The sequence below is a fragment of the Phoxinus phoxinus genome (assembly GCF_949152265.1).
Source record: "Phoxinus phoxinus genome assembly, chromosome: 15".
Classification (NCBI taxonomy): Eukaryota; Metazoa; Chordata; class Actinopteri; order Cypriniformes; family Leuciscidae; genus Phoxinus; species Phoxinus phoxinus.
Window position 1 is genome coordinate 6,409,849 of NC_136890.1, and position 22,804 is coordinate 6,432,652.

Sequence of the window (22,804 nt, forward strand, 5' to 3'; positions counted from 1 at the left end):
CATTTCACTTCCTTGAATTCAACTTTAAAGTACAATTCTGCTTGCTAATTAAAAACTACAATTTTAGGTAACACTTTATTTTGATAGTCCACTTTAGACATTGTACTAACTGTAAGTAAATTTGCAACTAAATGTCAACTAGCATCATTAGAGTATTAGTAGTGTCTGCTTAATTTTGATGCTCCCCAACCCAACAGACAATTTACTGACTATAAGTAACTTTGTAAGTACGTCAGCTTATTCTACTAACCCGAACTTTGACCCTAACCTAGCAGTCTACTAATACCCTTGTCACATTATGATAAAGAAGATGAGAAGGTGAGGCGTAGCAGATCTTTAGCAGCATAAACATTAATTAAATTAAACAAAATAATGAAATCCAATACAAAAACAAACGCAACAGTGTGTGTAAAACACAACCAACACTAGACAAAGAACTGAAAGAACTGAAGGCCATATGACAGATAATTGGTTTCACTTTATTTTGATGGCCCCTTTAACACATTCTGTTGACCATAAGTAACTTTGCACCTATAAATAGCAAAAACTACAATGTTAAAGTAACACTCCTGAGTTTATATGAGTCCACACTCAAGAGTGTAAAGCAGGGATAGGCAACTCCGGTCCTGGAGGGCCACTGTCCTGCAGAGTTTAGCTCCAACCCTAATTAAACACACCTGAACTAGGCAATCAATGTTTTCAGGATTACTAGAATCGATACAGGCAGGTGTGTTGTTATCAGGGCTGAAGCTAAACTCTGCAGGACAGTGGCCCTCCAGGACCGGAGTTTCCTATCCCTGGTGTAAAGTGTTAAAATATGAGTGTTAAAGTTAATGAGCTAATTAGGTGATTTAATTGATTGATGATTGACCATTATTGAAGACACCTGATGTGGACAAGCAGAATCACTGAAGGAGAAAATAAAAAATTGTAAGCCACCATTATGGAGAGCAGTGTTAGCTTTAGTTGGGCTCTTGGCCCTTAAATTTTTACTTTAGATTTTGTTTGTCTGCTGTTACTGAGTTATAACAGTCAGATGGACAAAGAAAAAATATGATCTAATGGTGTTGCTTATGTTTTGACATAAGCATGTTGTGATCTGAATTTTTTTACTTATTGAGATAGTTTGGTGTAACTTGTTAATAACAGCAGCTCTGTGATTCTACAGCATATGATTTTCAGTATTTTTAATATCATCCAAAATATTTAATAAACGTTGTTCTGATCAAAATACTTTAAAAAGACTTTTATTTAGAAACATTGACATCAATAATCAGCCTGTGAGACAATAATAAAGAATGTTGCAGTACATTCTGTCACCAATCACAACTCATTAATGGCTCCCATCATGCATTGTGGTATGAATAAATTATGATCTGAATTGTCTAAGTAATTTCCTTTTCTTAATTGAATATCCTGTTTGTCACCATTGTTGAGATTCATACACTGACTATTGATGCCTGTGTGTGCCTAAAATAAACAACTTTTAAGCAACTTTTAAGAAATCCTTTGTGAAAATTCAGGATATTTTATATAGAATTACAATGATGCTGTAATCAACTATATCAATCTAAGTCAGAAATAAGGGTCTTAATGAGCTCAGTGATCAAGTTCAAATTATGATTATATCATAACATAACCAACACCATCAGATCACGCTGTTACATTACCGTTCCGCTTATTTGGATTATCTTGTTGGTTTATGCTCTTTTCTTTTCTTTTAGATCTTTTACATCTCCCTTCATCATCATCTTCAGCCTTTTATGACTTTCTGTGATTAGAGTTAGTTGACTTATAGTTGCAAAATGACTTATAGTTAGTAGAATGTGGGTTATCTACTTTAAATAAATTGTATCTGAATTTTAAAAACATTCAATTAATTTCTGAGTAACACACATTTCTGGTGTGTTATTTATGTCTATGCATATGGTAGGCGTTTTTATCCAAAGCAACATACACTTGAAAGCAGTGTATGTCGCTAGTTTCAACATATAATTTTTTTTAATTTCTTGCATTTCAAACTCACAACCTTGGTGTTGCTAGAGCCATGCACTCATGTTTGAGCTACAGATATACTGTATTGGGAACATCAAATTATCAAGGGATGTTAGATCAGAACTTCAGAGGTCACTGGCGAACGGAGTAAGAGGACATACAGTTCAAATTGTGGCTTCAAATTGTAAAGTGCCAGAATAAATCATTGCAGTTTTACTTCTAGCCGAGCTGTCAGAGCAATAACAAAACAGTAAAATAGGGGTTGCAGGGAGTTAGAACAAGGAAAAAATAACTGCTTGTGGTTGTGACTATTCACTTAATGCATTTCTTTTTTCTTTTTAGGTATTCTGTCACTCTTGGGAAATGGCATCCTGCTCCTTGTTGCGTATCGTAAGAGATCATCTCTGAAGCCGGCAGAATTCTTCATCATAAATTTATCTATTAGTGACCTTGGAATGACAGTTACACTCTTTCCCTTGGCGATTCCATCAGCCTTTGCTCACAAGTAGGCAGACACCACAATAAATCTGTGCTAAAATATGACCACCCCATAGTATCAGAGACAAAGTCTGAGGCAGCTCTGAGGTGCCATTTCATTGGCACAGGACCAAAGCTGCCGCAGAACTGCCTAACACTGTGCCACAGCATGACAAACTTTATACAGTTGGATACTGCAGTTGAGTCGGACTCGCTTGTCATATATCGTATTGCGGAGGGTTGTGACAGTGTTAGACCAGCTGTTTTCATGACAATTAGAATCCGTCTTGTTTTGTTGTGCTAGTACTGGAATCAACAATATATGGAAACCTTTTTTCCATCTCAAAAATAAAATTGTGTAATAAAATAAGAAATAGTCTCATTATGATATATAAATTGATATGTAAAAAAGGAATAAAGCAATTACAAGATGTAAAATTGCAATTATTATATTATAATCTAAAATCGCAATATCAAGAAATATAGTAAAATAAAGTGGTAATTAAAAGAAAAAAAATTATTGTTAGTTATAAAATTAAATTGTGAGATATAAAATCATAATTATGATAAATAAAGTTGCAATTCTGAGAAATAAAGTAACAATTGTGAGACCAAATCACATTGGGAGATATCAAATTGCAATTTCTAGAAATACATTTGTAATTGGGAGATAAACAATTTCAAAAAAATCTATTTGTAATTACAAGAAATATTATTATTAATAATATTTAATTGTAAATTATTCAGTTATTGAAAAAAACTGTCCCACATTTGAAATGTTGAGATGGCTATAGTGAAAACTACAGAGGGACATGGTGATGGAAAAAACATGAGATGAGAGGAAAAAAATATTTCAATGCCTATGTGTTCTCCTGCAAATGTTTTGCATTCCCCTGAAAAACTGCGTTCACAAAAACGTTTGTTCCCCCGAGAAACGTTGTGTTCGCTCGCAAAGAACTTAAAAGGTTTGCGAGCGAACGCAAAGTCTCTCAGGGGATCGCAAACATTTTGCGAGCGAATGTAAAGTTTCAAAACATTTGACGTATCATTTTTTCCTCCCATCTCATATTTTTTTCCCATCATGTCTCTTTGTAGAAAACACAAAAGTACCTTGCTTAGTTTACTTGCCTCTCTCAGTCTGCCAAATGCATAACTGTAAATGTAAATCTCTCTCATTCTCTCAGGTGGTTGTTTGGAGAGCTGACATGTTTATGCTATGCTGTATGTGGCGTCCTCTTCGGCTTATCCAGCCTGACAAATCTCACCGCTCTGTCATCCGTCTGCTGCCTCAAAGTCTGCTTCCCAAACTACGGTATTCTTCCTCGACACCTTTCACACCACAATACATTTATCTTCCTCCCAAGCCCTCCTCCTTATCTTAATTAAGAATCGAATGCAGCTGCATGCAACCCTTCTGTCCTGCCGTGATGCACCCTAAAGGGAAATTCATTACCTTATGGCTTTCTCCAATGTGTTCATTGAATATTCTCATTTTCATCCGAGTCTAGATGCCCAGTGTCTGTTCATCTTCTGGTCAATACTCCTATGTATGGACAGGAGCAGTTGGCCTCATTAGAGTTCATTAGTTTTGTTGGCTTCAACTTTTGATTGACTTGAAAAGATGAAGGTGTGCGTGGGAGAGAGGAGATTATTCAAACGGGATAGTTTATCAGCATGTGGGTGAGCTTGAGAACAGAGATAACGATGGCAAAGAGGACAGCAGGTGAACAGATGGATTCTGTAGGTGGAAGGGAAGCAAACACGTTTGGGATGCAGTTAAAGATTTTAGAGGGCACGTTGCCAGATAAGATGTGGTGCTTCAAGTCTGCACCTGAGAGAGTAATATACAGTATGGTTTGTATTATAAGCAGTGTTGAGGGTAACCAAGCCGTGCAGAAGCATTCCCACTCACCTCAATGCCAGTTACTCTGCTGGCGTGCACAGAAGTACTCTTTGCATTCTTTACAAATTTACATTCTGGCTACGGTGTCATAAATAGTTGGGTCCGCCCCATCAAATGGGATTGTGTAAAGCCGAGTAGAGTATCCAAAAACTGTACTCAAGTAAAAGTACGAGTAATAATCGTAATTGTTACTTGAGTAAGAGTAAAAAAATATCCAATGAAAAAACTACTCAAGTAGCTAGTTAGCCGCTTCAAGACCGCTTCAGTGCAGGGAACTGAACAAATAATTCAAACAGATTCACAAACCGATTTACTATCGCTCATGCCCCAGAAAAAAGAGACCGCACGCTTGGAATACACTACGCATTTCTTAACATGTATTGCATTGAGATAAAGTAACGAGAGGAACGTCACCCAGCGTAACGAAGTAAAAGTACAGGTTTTTTTCTATTAGAAATGTACTTGATTTAAAAAACCTTTTATTCAAATACTTTTTTGTGTACTTTTGACAACATTGCAGGAATAAGAGCATGTGGGAAATAAATGGATTAGAGCAACAGGAAGTGATGTGATTCTAAAGGTCTATTGTTAAGAAATCTTTAGAGAAAAAGACTTTGGTTTCAAAATGCATTCATTTACAGTTTTCAATTTCTATTTATAGTTTAAAAGTCTCTAGTTTAAAAGTACATTCTCCAACACCGTATGTATCAAAACATCTGAAAGTGATCAATACTTTGTGCTAAATTAATCCTTTTATCGGTTTGCTTTGCTTTAACAGGAAACAAATTCTCCTACTCTCATGCCTGTCTGATGATTGTGGGGGTGTGGTGCTATGCCATGGTGTTTGCTATGGGTCCCTTGGCAAATTGGGGCCAGTACGGCCCTGAACCCTATGGGACAGCATGCTGCATAGACTGGTAAGTGCCTGGGACGATGTTAATAGAAACACTAAAGGATTCTCAGAAAACCAGCCATGGCAAGCCAGATGCGTGCAATTTAACATTAGTGCCACAATGCTTCGGTGTTCAGTGTGATTGCCTGGGCAAAGGGCATTGTAATCGTTTAGGTGTTCTGAGTAGTGTGTGTGTGTGTGTGTGTGTGTGTGTGTGTGTGTGTGTGTGTGTGAGTGTGTGTGTGTGTTCTGGGTGGTTGCTTACTGACCCAAATCAAAAGAGCCCTATTCTTATCTAGAGACTGATATTCTATTAAAGTATTTTGGATTTTTTCCCCCGTTTTATCATCTGCCAAGGGAAAATTGTTAATGTGATCACTCTGTTTTTATAGCACAACAGAGCTGCAGTGCACTTTTCACTCTTTGTGAAGTCATCCTATAAATGGCTTATTTATAGTTGCAAATTTAACTGGGATAGGATCAAAATTAGGATTTAACATCAAAAAATGACACACTTTTTAAAGTAATCTAATGCACTGCATGTTCTATTGAGCTCACATGGCTGCACTCTAACAAAATTACTACATTCTTTTATTTTATTTTTAGATTTTGTTGCCTTTGTTTAATGGATAGTGGAGTGTAGACGGGAACATTTATTTGTACCCAATCTCCGTCTCAGTCAGGTGGCTCAGTGACAAATGCTGTGCATTTGAACAAGGCCAACACACACAGTCATCTGGGTGAATGAATAGTTCAACATCTGTATGCAGGGGTGCCCAGTGCTGTTCCTGGAGATCTGAAGGGTCCTGCAAAATTCAGCTTCAGCTCTAGTCAAACACAGTTAATTAAGGCTATGTCTACATTAATCCAGATACACTTGACAATGCCGTTTTCGTTTAAAAACGCTCTCCTTCCACACTAGTGTTTTCAGGCGTTTTCTGACGTTTCAGTGTGTATGACAAACTTTTGGAAAACGCCTGAAAACGCTAAATTCCCCTTACTGCGCATGCGTAAAACCTCACAAAAGCTCACTGAGATGACGGAAAAATAAATAGTTATCGCGCAATTCTTCTGATAGGATCATTTTATTTAGCAAAATATCTCACCATTCACTGATGCGTCCAGTTCGCACTCAGTCACCGTATGTTTGGTCTAAAACGCAACTGCTCTCATGTATTGCCGCAGGACAGCAAATGTGAGTACATTTTATGTCATCTTTGCAAAACTGTGATATAAAGAGTGTGCAAAGTAACATATTTAAACAACAGTATGAAAGTGAATAGCACATAACAGGCACAATACCAGTATAGACATGAATATCTATTGGTACAATATGTGTCACATGACTAAACATACGTCATTGTTTTTAAGTCCACACTACAACGTGAAACCAGCGTTTTCAAATTTATCCACTTGGGAGAGCGTTTTCAAAAAGCTTTGTTTTCATTAATAAAAACGGCGTAAAAACCGGAGAGAAAAAGATGTGTTTTTAAAATGAAAACATATTAGTGTGAACAAGGCCTAATATGTTCAGGAACACTTGATAATTACAGACACAAGTGTTGGAACTGAACCCCGCAGGAATGTAGATAGCAGGGGTGTCCAAACCTCCTCCTGGATAACCACTATCCTGCAGAGTTTATTTTGGTTTGGGCACTTTTATAAGGAAGATGAGTTCAACATGAGGATGAATCCCTTCAATCCAGGATCTGGGCATCTAAATAAATTAAGTATTCTTAGCAGAAGACAGTTCTGTATCAGCCTCTTGGCCCAGCACATTTCCACCCACCCCAAATGGGACTCAAACCCACAATCCCTGGATTATCGGTTTATAGCACAGGGGCTGTTGCTCACTTGCTCCCAATAATTCCCAGTATAAGTCAGATGGCCCAGTGAAACCAATAAGCTGGACATACTGAATGAACAAGGCCAACAAACATTGTGATCTAGTTGAATGACTTCTTTAACAGCTTCTCAGAACATTCACTCAGTATTGCTATAGTTCCAGGACTAAGAGTCTTTGGCCTGGTTTCACAAACTGTGTTTAGATTAAGTCAGGATGAGGCCTTAGATCAATTAGGGCATTTAAGTTGCTTTTATAAACATGCGTTAGAATAAAACATTACTGGTGTGCATCTTGAGATAAAACGATGGCACTGGCATATTTTAAGATATGTCAGTGCAGGTTACTTTAGGTTAAAACTGTTCAAACATGCATTTTAGTCTGGGACTAGTCTTAAGCCTTGTCTTTGAAACCAGGGTTTGTGTTTTACATTTAAACATTTGAATAGAATACTACAGGAATGAGTCCTAAATCCTGGAGTGTGCATGCATTTTTGCACTTCTGGTTCCATCATCCCAATGTCAATGGGTTTGTGTTCATGGGTTTTGGTTAAATGCCTGAAATAAGGTGTGTGGTTAACACAAGCTCAAGATATTAAAGTCGGCATGAAATCAAAATTGACCCTATTTACTTTGTTAGCGGATATTACTAGTCTTGTGGTGAACAATTAATCCGTGCAAGTTAATACACGGAATTTTTTTTTTTGCCGAAGTTATCTTTAATCAAAGTCTGAAAAGTTACTTCCGGGTCTGGAATGGTTCTTTTTTTGATGACATAGGCTTGACGGCTTGGGTTGGTTAAATGCTTAACCACTCCCCTCAAACCGTTACTCTACTATGGGCGAGAGATGGAGAGGAGGAGCGCTGAAGTAAAACCCTGCCCTCTGTTCAATATTCCGTTTCACTCGGAAATGCGTCACAACACTTGAGAAAAGTCGTTTACAACTTCCGGTTCACTCGGACTTTAAGTTTTATTCTACAACAAAATACATTAGTAATACCCCAGTAATGATTTTTTAAAAGCTTTTACGTGTCTTGAAAAAGGTGGTTGCTTACAAGTGGCTAAATTATTCTACAAATTGTATACAACATTAAATGTTATTATACTAAACAAGTTCCAACTTGTAGATTTTAAATAAAGATTAAAAGATATGTCTGAATTAGTGATGGTGAGGCTTAAATTGTGCAAAAGTGGAGTAGTCCGTTTATAGCCTACCTTTAGATTTTTTACTTCTGGTAATTGTATTTAGACTTTAAAATTAATAAAACCTGTGCTCATTTGTGAAGAATATTCTAATGAAATGTATAAGGATCATAAACTTTTATTGGGTCACAGAGCTTATTTTGTGCAATTATCCAAAAGCCAACTGAAAAATCCCATTAGTTTTTTGTCAAAGGAACCAGGGTAATGCTAACTTAAGGCTTGGCCTACAAATGTACAGTATGTAACCCTGCAGCACTCTATAGTTCCAGCATGCTCTCGCTGCACCACTCTGCTTGCCGTAGAAAAGCTCCCATTCCCAAGTGTCTTCAAAACAACTTCACATCCACATTCACTTCATAGATTAGGCCACAACATTGCTTAAACTCATCCCAAATGAGAAGTGAACCCACAAACCCTGGTTTAGGAGGCCAGTGCCTTATCAATTAGGCAACAGAGACTAATGCTTAATTCATCCCTATAATTCTCATTCAGGTGGTCTAGTGATACCAACATCTTAGGCATCTGAACAAATTCAACAAATATTGACTGCGTCCGAAAGCTTATAAATGCTGCCTTCGGAGGACGCATTACATGGTAGAAGGCAACAAGGCACGTCCGAATCCAATGTTAGCTTCACTTCCTGTCTCCTGAGATACCTTCATCTGATCGATTTTTGAAGGCTGCATAGATGTTTACTCCGTTGCCTTTGATATCCCAAAATCCTGTGCTTTCCATTCTGTGACAGTTGAGCTAAATAAAAATAAAGATGCCATCTGAAAGTTGCAGTTGGTGGTCAGTTTGTGTGTAAATGTAAGTTTTTGACCATCGTTTCCCACTTCTGATGTCATTTCTTTTGTTAAATTACTGGTGTAGTAGGTAAATATTTGCTTAGTTATCATCAAAGCTCGCTCTATTTTGCTGTAGATCATTAAACCATTACGCTAACTCCGAAGTCTTTCCGAAATTAGTTTCGTGAGGTACCTTCATGCGTAAACGCTGCCTTCAAAGACAGCTGTCTAAGTTTTTGGACGCAGACAGCGTTATCCATATCTTCTTCAACAACTTCTCAGAACATTCATGTAGTATTGCATAAGTTCCAGGACTATGAGGTTTTGGAGCCTGTATGGAATTAACTCCAAATTCAGGGATTTAGGGAGCCTCTAGGCTATGGGCCTAGCACACTTTTTCTGTGCCACGCTGCTCACCTTACACCCGATCTCATACCCAGCAATCTTCAAAACAGCTTGTGTTTAGGCCCACATTAACTGTTGTTTTTCACAGATACGGTTTGACAAAACCAATGACCAATTTAGCATACTGTAGCTTTGTGGTAGCTTGTCTTTGAGTAAGAACTGGGTATCTATTTAAGTAAAGAAGGCTTAGTAGAGAATGGTTTTGATTAATCAACCTCTGCATTATGGGCCTGACATGCTTCTGATGCACATTATTAACTGTGGCACCAATTAACTGCGCATTTGAATAAGGCCAACAAACATAGTCATTTCGATCAGTGTTTCTTCACTCCAGTCCTCAGGACCCTTCCCCAGAATGTTTTAGATGTCTCTCTAATTTAAACACCTAATTCAACTCATCCGCTTGTTAAATATAAACATCTCAAACATTCTGGGGAAGGGTCCTGAGGACCGGAGTGAAGAAACACTGATCGAAATGACTATGTTTGTTGGCCTTATTCAAATGCCCAGTTAATTGGTGCCACTGGGCCACCTGACTAAGACTGATCATTATTGGAGACAAAATGAGCCATAGGCCCAGCGCCCAAATGGATAAGGAACTTAAATTTGTAGTATCCGAGCTTGCACTGTTAAACCTCTGCAACTAATCCAGAATGCTGCAGCTAGAGTGGTCTTCAACGCGCCGAAGAGAGCACACGTCACTCATCTCCTCACTAAATTGCACTGGTTGCTGGTTGCCGGTTGCCGCTCGCATCAAATTCAAGTCACTGACGTTTGCCTACAGAACAACCACTGTCACTGCTCCCCTGTACCTGAACTCATTACTTCAGACTTATGTGCCATCCAGAAACTTGCGCTCTGCAAGTGAGCGGCGTCTGGTGGTGCCATCTCAAAGAGGCATGAAATCTCTCTCTCGGACCTTTATCATGACTGTTCCCTGCTGGTGGAATGATCTGCCTAACTCAGCCAGAGCTGCTGAGTCTGTAGCCATCTTTAAGAAACTGCTGAAGACGTATCTTTTTCGGCAGCACTTGAGCACTTGATTCAGTACTACTAACACTTTTCTTATCTATTAAAAAAAAAAAATGCGTTGGATTGTACTGTGAAGGGTCATAGCACTTACATACTGTTGTCCTACTGCTAGTTTAATTGCTTCTATTGTTTCTCATTTGTAAATCGCTTTGGATAAAAGCGTCTGCTAAATGAATAAATGTAAATGTAAATTTGAGTCCCATCTGGGTTGGGTTTAAGTAAACTTGTGGAAGGTATGTCCCGAGGACTGGAGTTGATCTAGAATCTAGATGAATGGCTACTTCAACAGCTTCTCAGAACGTTATTTCAGTATTGCATCAGTTCCAGGACTGAGATGTTACGTGTTTTACACCTGTACAGTGGAATTCAATCCTTATTTTGGGTCTGGGCATCTTTAAAAGTTAACAATGCCTCACAAGGCCATAGCAGATTATGGTTTTGATCCATGGACCTCTGGGTTATGGGCCTAGCACGGTGTACCATTCTGCTTGCCTAATAAGAGAACCCATACAGACTTTAGGCCCGCAATAACTGCTCCTTTTTTATATATAATGTTTGGTTAAACAATGACCAATTTAGCATAGTGCTGTGGAAGCTTTGCTTCAAATATAAGACCTTAGTATCTAAGTAAAAAATCTTAACAGAGGTCAACCTCTCTTTGCTTAAACCCATCCCAGATTGGACTCAAACCCACAATCTCTAAAGTAATTAATTTGCCTCAGATAAAGTATCAGTCAGTCTCAGTCAGGTGGCCCAGAGACACTAACAAACTGGGCATGTGAACAAGGGCAGGGGCACTGTAATGGAGAGAAAGGTTGGGATGATTCTAAGGGCCCTGGTCAGACGATCAGTATTCAGTGATCAGTAATTACAGCCAGAGGCAATGAACTGTACAGGGGGGTCAGATTATCTAGCGGTGTACCTGATTACCATCACTATGTCCTTTTCTCTATTTAACTTTCAGGTATGCACCAAGCCAGGACGCTCTGTCCATGTCCTATATTATCTGCCTCTTCCTCTTCTGCTATGCGCTGCCTCTTACCATCATCCTACTCTCCTACATCCTGATCCTCATCACCGTGCAAGGGTCACGGCAGGCAGTACAGCAACACGTGTCGCCACAGACCAAGACAACAAATGCACACATCCTCATTGTGAAGGTGAGAGAATAAAACATCAGTGCTTAAAGCCCGATACACACCAAGCCGATGGTCGGCCGTCAGGCAATGTCGGGCCATGTTTGAGCGTCAGCTGGCATAGTTAACAGTGGATTCGGGTGACATTAGAGCTGATCGGTGCATCTTTAATCCACAGTTCTGGCTCTTCTATAACCCTTTCACACAGAGATTTCCGGAAAATACACGGATAATGTGTCCCGGGATTGTTTGATTTTGGTTCATTCACACTGCCAGTGATTTTCCGGAATCTGTGAGTGCGTTCACACACATCCCGTAAATACACATGACGTCAGGATGTGATAACTCCTGTCAGATGTCAGTTCTGCTGATAACTCCTCTTCATCATTTCTGCACAAAGACGAGTCCATACTCCCCAGTAGCGCCACTGGGTTTGGCGAGTGGCTCGTTCCCCATAAGCTGTAGCATAGGTTGTAGAAAGGCCCGTCCGATCATCACTCTAACACCCCCTTATGGCATTGGTCCTGGCTTTTGTTCACACAGGGCGCGTTCCGGGACTGATCCCGGCAATGTTACTAGGTCCCCACCCCAGCATCAATCCCGGGACGTGTTTGCGTTCACACAGAAGGCACTCTAGCAATTTTACGGGAATTTCCCGGGATCAACACGCTGTGTGAAAGGGACTCTAGTTTCCCTTTGTGAATGCCGAATATAGACTAATGCCAGCTGCTGGTATGGTGGCAGTAGTCACCATACTTTCACGCAGCCGCAGAACGTATGTGCTAGCTGGCCGTCGGCTGTGCTCTGTGCAGTGTGTTGAAGCGCAACGTTTTCTGCCCCCTACACAGACGACGTGAGGGGATGCCACAGTCGCTTTCATCAGTGCTAGGTTTTTGGCGTTGTTCCCTACCTTAAGGGACTTGGTGTAATGACATGCATAGTCAGTGAAAATCTTTAATCTGTGTGTATATTGAGTCATTCTCTCTTTGGAGTGACACATGAGAGATAGAAATGAGTCAAAATATTTATCATTCTTTATAATAATATACTTTATTTATATGCTTTTTAAAACAGTTTTCATATGCTAGATCTAAAATGAAAGCTTAGTGACAATTCAAGTTCCAAGTAATTGTAATGAAATCCTCTTGACAAATCATGTTTTTATATGTGGTGTTGGTCTTTCGAGGTAAATAAAATGGAGGCTACCATTGTGCTAGTTTCAAGGTCAGTGGGTATTTTGGAAAAATTAATAACATTGTTTACTTTTAATTAATTACCTAACCCCCAATCACTCCGCAGGCACAGCAGCAAAAATGGCTGCCCACTGCTCCGGGTGTGTGTGTCCATGGTTTGCAGTGTGTGTGTTCACTGCTTACTACTCATTATGTGTGTGCACTAACTTGGATGGGTTAAATGCAGAGGACAAATTTGTAGTGTGGGTTACCATCCTTGGCCTTCACGTGTCACTAAATATATTTTTTTAATCTTAAATATTTCAAATATGCAAGCACCACAGACTAATAAAGAGTGAAATGTTATATTGTCAACAACAACAAAACAAGCAAAATATATGGAAATCAAATAATTATAAACAATAAGTACTTCAAATATATTTCCCTGTTTACTTAAAGTATCAAATTCCATTACACTACACGTTAAAATATATGTTTTCATGTTTTATTTGACAATTAAAGTTTATTTTTACTGTAGCAAAGATAAGGGACACCATCTGTCACCAAAGATGAAGAATGACCCTTTTAGACGTTTTCTTCAGAACATGTGGAAATGTTCTCATGAGTTATTTCTGTTTCTCTTCTAGCTCTCTGTGGCGGTATGCATTGGTTTTCTGATCGCCTGGAGCCCTTATGCTGTTGTGGCAATGTGGGCTGCATTTGGAGAACCTAATGACGTCCCACCTGTAGCCTTTGCTTTGGCAGCTATCTTTGCCAAATCCTCCACAATCTACAACCCTGTGGTGTACCTGGTATTTAAGCCCAACTTTCGTAAATCTCTGAGCAGGGACACAGCTCAGATTCGCAGGCGAATATGTTCCAGCCCATGTAAGGGAAGCCCTGTGCCTGGACAAAAGGATCTTCAACGGCAAACATCTCTACGCTGCAACAAAGATGCTAGCAACTCCACTCGCCTCTCCAATGGCCTGGCCGACAGCCACGGGGCTTGTCTTCATTGCACCGAGGCGGACCCTCGATGTCAACAGACCACGCCTCAAAGGACTGCCTGTGTGCTGATTGGTACATCCTACAGCGAGGTGACTGTGAGTCAGATGCCGGAGAAGATGCAAGCTGACCTTCTGTGAAGGCCCTGTAGGCTCTCCTCATGCCAGCATGAGGACGAATGTGAGGAAAAGATGGATGGGTAGCCTCAAAATTAAACTTCTGGTCACTTGAGATAAGTTTGTTAGACAATCTGTGGTCAGGAAACACTTCAGATACTGATGTCATGTATAATAACAGCAAAACAATTGACCCTGCACGAAGTCCCGCCTTAAAAAGGTTACTGACCAATCCTCTTGCCGTCTGCCATTTTGTCAGACTAGCTTGTGCTCTTTCACTGAATATCTGTTGACAGAAATCATTCAATCAATTAATTCACTGTAAAAAAAAAAAAGAAAAAAAGTTAAATGAAAAGCTGAGTTGAAAAAAGTTAACCAGCTGCAAAGCATTTTTTAGTTTTCTCAACTTCTGAAGTTAGTTGAGCCAACAAAATTTTGAAAGGTAGACTCAAACTTCTATTTTAAGTTAAATCAACTGCACTGAATAGCAATTAGTAATAGTAATTAATAAGAATATGTTAAAAAGTTAAGTATGTGGTTGAATAAACTATTAGTCTAACTATATGAAATAAAAATAAATGTATTTTTTATATATTCTAAATGCATGTTATTGTGAATAATTCATGGATACATTTAATTTTTTTTAGCTTTCATTTTTATTTAAAATATCATAACTTGATCTATGCCGGACTAGTGATGGGCACTTTTGAAACACTGCTTCGTGAAATCTCATACCTTCGTGAATCATTTGTTTCGAATGGGGATTTGGAGCTGTAATCGAACTGCCAGAGTCACATGATTTCAGTAAACGTTTAGAAATTTAAATCTTTGTCACTAGGGAGCAATCTCTGGAACACATTAATTTTTCTGTATGATTTTTTTTACCTGATCTCGGATTAGTTGCATACACTTACAAATTTGTATAATAAAAAGGAAGAGTTGTATTTAATAGTCTCTTATTGGACAGATTAACCAAGCCTTCCATAAAACAAACAGCACATGCCCTGCAAATCAATAAATACATTCCATATGATATATAAAAATATCCCCTGGTTTCACAGACAATGCTTAAGCCAAGTCCCTGACTTTAATGCTTGTTTGAGCTGTTTTTGACATGACGTGCCACAACTGTTTGAGGCTGTCTACAGTAAACGCATCTTTCTGAACGGCTGCATGATGATGCTGTATGGTATTGAAGCGTTCTTTGTAGCACATAGTACAATGCCCCGTTAGCTTTGACATGTTCATGACCCGTTTAGTTTTTTTTTAAGCTCTAAATGCAGTGAATTTTGGCTTGCATTCCTGAAATTTTTTAAGCCCGGGACACATTGCACGATTTTGGGCTGTCCCAGATGAAAGATTGCCATTGTGAAACAATCGTGCCAATCTCATGGGTCGCGGCTCCTAAACGTTCCTACGTCATACAGTGAGAGAGGTTCAAAGTCTTGTGATCGTTAGCCTACGATCATTTTTTGACAGTGTCAGAAATTCAGCATGATCATCTTGCTGCCACGACCTACGTCTACTAACTAGCCAATAAAACTGCGACATGAAATCAACGTGACATGGCACTAAAACTTAAAACTGCTTACTTCAAGCTCTTCTCCCTTCCTCTTTCGCCGCTTCCTTTTTTTCAGCACACATAAAAACTACAACTGCCAAAGTGATTCGTCTTGCTCTTCCACTAGCGCATGCTGATGACGTTTTATTCTTCTATAGAAACTTGCGTCGTAGCTTACGTTTCAATAGGTGTCATCATCGTACAGTCTACATGCATGTCGTACCCAAGTTTATTAGATCCATGTTGCACAGTGTGATTTATAATAATCTTGCTATCTATACCGGGCTTAAGGCATCAACCATGGTCCCACTCTGGCTAAACACCCTCTGGCTCCGCCTACTACAGTAGCCACGCCCCAAACTCTCGCTATTGGTTGAGCTAGAAAGAAAAATTATGAATCTGAGCAGACCACTCTCAAAATTTGAATGGTGCCTAGGAGACCATAATTTACACTTTTTAAGGAGATAAACATAGTAGTAAATGAACAACAAAACTGGGTTAAGAGAATGTATTTTTACATAGAAAATCTTACATACTTCACCTTTAGTGACGTTCTGTACTACCAAAACCCACAACATTAATGTGGTGCCACGTGTGAGAACCACTAACAGCAAGTATCGTTGACAAAAAAAGGATCCATGTATTCTAACCAAACTATTTTTTGCAAGCACCATTGTACATGTTTAATATTTTACCAGTGCCTGATTTTTGATTTATTTTTTTACTTAAGGCTCTTAATAGCTTGAAATTGATTTTAGAAAAAAATCCCAGGACTGCTGCCTTTGATGTTACTGCTTAAAGGGTTTAGGACAGTGCACGTTCCCAGCCAACATTTCATTGTGGGGCCAATTTAGGTACGAATTAGCCCAATGTAGGGACTATACCTCAAGCCCATATCATGCCTACATTGGCCCTACCATGACATTTTGGCTGGGGTTCTTGTGAAGTCATCAGCCAACCAGTGTCATCATGACGTCATCTTCCTGCTGCTGCAGAGTGTTTAGTCACATGGCTTTTATGGCTCGGGTACCCACAGCTGAGTGCCTGAGTGCCTATAAGCTGTGTTGGTTGGTTTGATATCGCATACTTGCGCAGCTGAGCAACTGTCATTGAGATGAATGGGAATGCTAATGATTCGCTTTCTCCAGATATTCAACCTCTTTGGTCTGAGAGAGCGACAGTAACAAAGGGGGCGGAGCTTAGTGAAGGGTCAATTCAGGAGATTCTGAAGTATTTTCAGAGAAGTAGCCTATACAGGAACTGGAAAGTCAGTGAAATCAACTACTCCATTGTACTATTTTACTTTTCACTGAAAACCATCACAAATTTTGTGTGAAAATCTCTCCTTTGCCACAATCACCAACATAACAAGAAACAGTGACTGACCTTGTTTAACTAGCACAGCTGTTGCCTGATCAGATCTTGTGACATTAGAGGAAGGTGAATCATTAATCTTTCAATGAAGCAGTGACAAAGAAGAAGAGGAGATTCTTGTTTGCTATTACTTTATATCATTTTACAGAACACCAACTTCTCTATGGAGAAAGAAAGAGCGGATGACAGCAAGACAAAGGTCAGCTAGAGGAGTAAAGCCCTGGGGAGGACATGGGTTTCAGCAGACCGTCTATATGCTGTCTGACATCAACATCCTCATGAAATGGTCTTTGCATTCTACAAAAGTATTTGTGAGTTCCAAAATTCAGTGTTTTTTATATATATATATATATATATATATATATATATATATATATATATATATATATATATACTCTATGTACATTGTTGTTAAACACCACTAACAGTTATGCAAAAAAACATTATTTAAAACTTGCATGCAGTACTAGTTTTTTTTTTTTTTTTTAAAGCAGCTGCAATTTAAAAAAAAAATCAGATGATCATTACATGAACTAGAACACATTTCTGGATGTGTGGGAATATGATATCACATGACATTCTGTAACAATGCAGCATTTATCGCTGTTTTCATCAGTAAACCACAGGGAGTTATGATAGACTACAGCGAGACAATGACTGATTCTAATTTGACATTAGTTTTGAAAAAAGTAAAATTAATCAGAGATGATCAATAGAATGTTCTTATGAATTTCTATAATATAATATGAATTATTTTATAAAAAAAAATTATATTAGATTGCTACTCACTTTCCATAAAACACTGTGTCCTTAGAGCATTACTCAATATAGTTAACGTTATGCAGATTAATATATGTATATATATATGTATATATATATATTCATATATATATAGAGAGAGAGAGAGTATATATTCATCTGCATAACAAATAATATTATCTATATTGAGGAAAGGACTTGCGAAACACACACACAAATATATAAATATATACATATATGTATATATATGTATGTATATATATATATATATATATATATATATATATATATATATATTAGATAACAACAAACATAGGCTAAATATATATCTTTAGAAATAATTGTACATAATCTGACAAACTGGAGAGCTTCATTTCCACAAATTGTAAAAATATATATATTATTATTATTTTTAAATGGTTTGGGTTTTTAAAGTAATTTCTCTCATTTTGAGAATGTCCTAATAAGCTGCATCAAACAAATTGACTTCTTTATGTAATGCAAAATATGTGATTAATTTGTCAACACTGTCAGATTTTCTTCTTTAGATGTAGCTGACGGCGTTTGAAAAGCATTTCAAAATGTATTCTTAAAGTCGAATGCTTGATTTGTTATTTATATTTGAGATTTGTACATATTTGACATTATATATCCGATGGTGTTGTGAAAAACACATTTATTGAGAAAATGGAAGAAGCATGAGGTCGCACTAAAACCTAAAATAATCGAAGTCCCATATAGCCTACTTTGCGTATCTACTGTTCATGCCCAAAACAGTAGAGTATATATATTACACAGTAATCATGTATTCCTCCTTATTTATAGAAAGACACTGTGTGACAATAAGACAATCATATGATAAAATGACAAAATGGTAAATAGATTTCTCAAGATAAGCCATCTAGATCTCATTTCACACCAAAATTAGATATGCGTGTGTTTAAATGCCAAAAAAAGGAAACTATTTTTGACCTGAAGAAAATTTAGGAGCTTGTGACATTAGTTTCATAACAGATTCTTCCCACTTTCTTCCCACACCTTGTCATTACTGTAGAGTTTGCAATGGGGATTGCATGAATTTAGGTGATAAGATACTAAAATTATGTATAAATACTTAACTTAATAATATAGATTTATTTATTTATTGCAGTACAGGGTTAAAATTTATATCAATGTTTTACTGTTCATTGTAGCAGGGTTTGTTAATAAGGGAAGGAGGCGGGAAACGGTGAAAGTTGAACAAGTTTAATGATCAATTTAACATAAACTCGCTCTGTTCCCACAGCTCTCGGCCCCGCCCTGCTTGTCACATTCAACTTTTTTTTAAACAAAATATAATTTATTAATGATTTCACTTGGTTTTTGGGTGAAACATGACCTGGAAACGTGACCGATTTCATGAGATTTCACCCATGTGATTCCCTCAAGCTTGGAGGGTATCTGGGAAAATGAGAGTGACCTTGCCGTGTATCCGAAATGACTCCTTGTTTATTTCAGTTTGGACTAATCCTCAGCCTGAGTTCCGGTTTAAAACAGCTACGGCCCGCGGGATCTGTGGAAACCCTCCTTCAGCAGTTGCACTGAATTTTGCCCCTTGATTTTAAAACCTGTATATTTTCAGGCTGTGAGCTTTCATTTCTGACTAATGTCACACTGGCACTATGTGTGGAGTCATCTTTACTCAGAGGGCAGATTTACAAAAAACTAAGCCTGTCCCTGAACCTAGCCTTAACCCAACAACACTCACTCAATCTGGATGGCTAATCTGCTCCTAAAATCATGCATCTCTCACAGTATTGATCAACAGTTTCTGGGACAAGCGTATATATTTCTCCACTGCTGTAATGATATCATGTTTAAACAAAAACGTTTCATGGTTTAGTTTTTTTTGTTTCCTGTTCCTTCTGTTAAAGGGACAGTTCACCCAAATTTTGGAGTTCTGTCGTCATTTACTCACCCTTAAAGATATTATTCTCCTGTGCCGCAACAAGACATTGTGCCAATTTGATGTTGACGATTGTATACACAAGAAAAACTGAAAGATAGTCATACTTTTTGGAACGACATAAAGGAGTAAATATTGACAATTTTCATTTTGGTGTGAACTATGTCTTTAATTTCTGATATTGTGTATATTCTGTAAATACAATTGCAATAAAGATCATAATACTGGCTATTATCATGATTAATCTTTGGAATGCACTGTCAAAGAAATGTTTACACATTATGCAAAAGTCAATTTGTAAATAAAAGTTTATTATACCTAAATATAGCTGCATCTTGCCGTTCCTGAAACATCTAGAAACCCATAGTCAGCAATATGCTAAATATGTTGGTTTCAGGCATTTTGTTGTGTTTTGTCTTTTTTATTGTTATTATTTTGTTGTTGTATGTCTATATAGCTTTTTATACAATTTTATTTCAGATTTAGTTTGTTATTTTAGTAGGCTATATCAAGTTAAACTGAATGAAATTCCCTGGCAATACAATCATTTTAAGTGTTTTTAATATTTTTTATTTTATTTCAGTTAACGTTTATTATATATAGCAAAAATGTTTGTTTTTTTCATTGTTTTAGTTTTAGTTAACTATAGTAATCCAGGTACACAATACAAAAAAAGTCATTCATGTATCACAAAACTGTTAATGACAAATTTCAAAGTGACCCACTAAAAACTTTTGTGCAAAAATATTGAATATTGAAGAATTATGAACTATTCTCGTTATATTCAAGTTTTAATTTTCTGAGAAACGCACCTGCTTGGACTCCAGCAGCGTCTGCTCGTGAAACAAACCAATGTTCAACACCGGTTAGCAAAAAAATGGAATTGAATGGACTTTCTGTAAAGCTCTTATAAAGAGGTCTTTCTCTACATGCAATACATTTAATTTATTTATAAATCCATATCGTAAAGCTTCTTGTATGAGGTAATAAATCTAATCTAAAAGTTCATAATAACAAAGTACCCTTTGAAGTGTAAGATATGAACTCTATTTAGAGAAAGAGAACATGACAAGAGAAAATATGAATCCTAAAACAAAGGCTCTTCCAAAAGCAATGCAGAGAAACGTCTCGGTTACGGATGTAACCCTCGTTCCCTGAGTAGGGAACGGAGACGTTACGTCGAATGACGACGAATGGGGTTCGCTTAGAAGCCTATCCTCTTCGAACAGTAATAAAACGAGCCAATGGCAAGCAAATGCCATGGGTCTGCTGAATTTGCATAGCATAACTCCGCCCCACCACTTAAAGGAAGTGAGCTGGCAACATGCAGATATGTTTCTTCGCTGAAGGAGCCAAGGCTGAACTCGGCTGTTCCAGCGGTACAGCGGAAGTGGAGAGAAGACGTAACGTCTCCGTTCCCTACTCAGGGAACGAGGGTTACATCCGTAACCGAGACGTTCCCTTTCGTTGTCACTTCGAGTTACGTCGAATGACGACGAATGGGGTTCCCAGTCCAATCACGCCACCTCGGCTGTCTTCCAGTGCCCTGCGTAAGTCTGAGCTCCCTGTCGTGAGACTAGCACGGACGAAGGACTCCTACTTAACACAGGAATACCAAGGTACACTGGGAAGCATATCTCAGTGGAATATGCAATCAGTGCCCGCCCGAAGGGGGGACTTAAGAATACACATATGACCCGGAGGGGGGTGCATACGGAGAACACTGGGGTGTCCAGCCCGTAGGGTGGAGTATTTCAACCCCAGGGGTGGCAGACTGGCTTGCCAAGGGAAAGACACATGCTCGAGAGAGGCTTACAGTGGAAATACACACGTGGGGGTCGCCATGGGGGAACCGTGCACATGGTGGCACCTAGCCAACGCGAAAGCTGCCGGAGGCATAACTCTGGCGTTGACGTCAACAGCGCTGGAGGAACTCAGGGCTTATCAGGCTCACCTGAGGAAATATCGCACGTATCCAGTCCGTGGAGTGGAATGGCGAGCAAGCGAAGACACCTGAGCGGGTCCTAGCACCGGCTGGTTGAAGCGAGTACTCGGGAGGACACTGGCTCCACTCGGAGATTGTAGAATCTGGCGAATGTGTTGGGTGTCGCCCAGCCTGCAGCTCTGGAGATGTCTGTCAGCGAGGCGCCATGCGCTAGAGCCCAAGAGGAGGCCACACTCCGGGTGGAGTGGGCCGTCACACCAAGGGGGCACGGTCGACCTTGCTGCTGGTAAGCCAAAGCAATGGCGTCCACTATCCAGTGAGACAACCTTTGCTTGGAGAGAGCCTTTCCCTTCAGCTTCCCACCATAACAGACAAAGAGCTGGTCTGAGGTCCTGAACACTGCGTTCTGTCTACATAAGCACGGAGGGCGCGTACTGGACAGAGCAATGCCAAGGCTGGGTCTGCCTCCTCCAGGGGCAGCGCTTGCAGGTTCACCACCTGGTCCCGGAAGGGAGTGGTGGGAACCTTGGGCACATATCCAGGCCGGGGTCTCAGGATCACGTGAGAAAAGGCCGGCCCGAATTCCAGGCACACTTCGTCTACAGAAAATGCGTGCAGGTCCCCTACCCTCTTGATGGAGGCCAATGCAACCAGGAGCGCTGTCTTGATTGACAGGAACTTAAGCTCCACTGATTGCAGAGGCTCAAAGGGAGCACTCTGCAGGGCAGTTAGTACCACTGAGAGGTCCCAAGAGGGAACGAGAGGAGGGCGAGGAGGATGTAGTCTCCTCGCTCCTCTCAGGAACCTGATGACCAGGTCGTGCTTTCCCACGGACTTACCATCGACTGCGTCGTGATGTGCGGCGATAGCGGCAACATAAACTTTCAGGGTGGAGGGAGACAACCTTCGCTCCAACCCATCCTGCAGGAAGGAAAGCACGACACTGATCGGGCATGATCTGGGTGAGTGAGAAGAGCACCAAGAGACGAAGAGGTTCCACTTCAACGCGTAGGCATGTCTAGTGGACGACGCTCTAGCGGAAGTGATGGTAGCCACCACCGCTGGTGGTAGGGTACTCAAACCTGCCTCGTCCCGTCCAGGAGCCACACGTGGAGGTTCCAGAGATCGGGACGAGGGTGCCAAGGGGTGCCCCGTCCCTGAGAAAGGAGGTCCTTCCTCAGAGGAATTGGCCAGGGAGGTGCTGTCGCGAGGAGTACAAAGTTCGGAGAACCAGGTTCGGTGGGCCAGTGCGG

The 22,804-nt window shown here is 39.4% G+C and overlaps 1 protein-coding gene across 6 annotated transcripts in view; it reads left to right on the plus strand.

Moving 5' to 3' along the window:
* Nucleotides 1-19,920, plus strand: part of opn7d (opsin 7, group member d) — a 75,881-nt gene extending 55,961 nt beyond the window's left edge. For 3 of the 6 annotated variants that reach the window (XR_013800571.1, XR_013800573.1, XR_013800574.1), the window contains exons 4-10: nt 2,338-2,500; nt 3,657-3,784; nt 5,154-5,292; nt 11,503-11,698; nt 13,494-14,031; nt 17,051-17,213; nt 18,947-19,920. Coding sequence is in view for 2 of the 6 variants with exons in the window: in XM_079638462.1 (XP_079494588.1) it covers nt 2,338-2,500; nt 3,657-3,784; nt 5,154-5,292; nt 11,503-11,698; nt 13,494-13,991 (1,124 nt within the window). In the remaining 4 variants the exon portion in view is untranslated. Of the gene's footprint in view, nt 1-2,337; nt 2,501-3,656; nt 3,785-5,153; nt 5,293-11,502; nt 11,699-13,493; nt 14,291-17,050; nt 17,214-18,946 lie in introns of those variants that run through there. The other 3 variants (XM_079638462.1, XM_079638461.1, XR_013800572.1) reach the window with 2 other exon arrangements.
* The last annotated feature ends 2,884 nt before the right edge of the window (nt 19,921-22,804 follow it).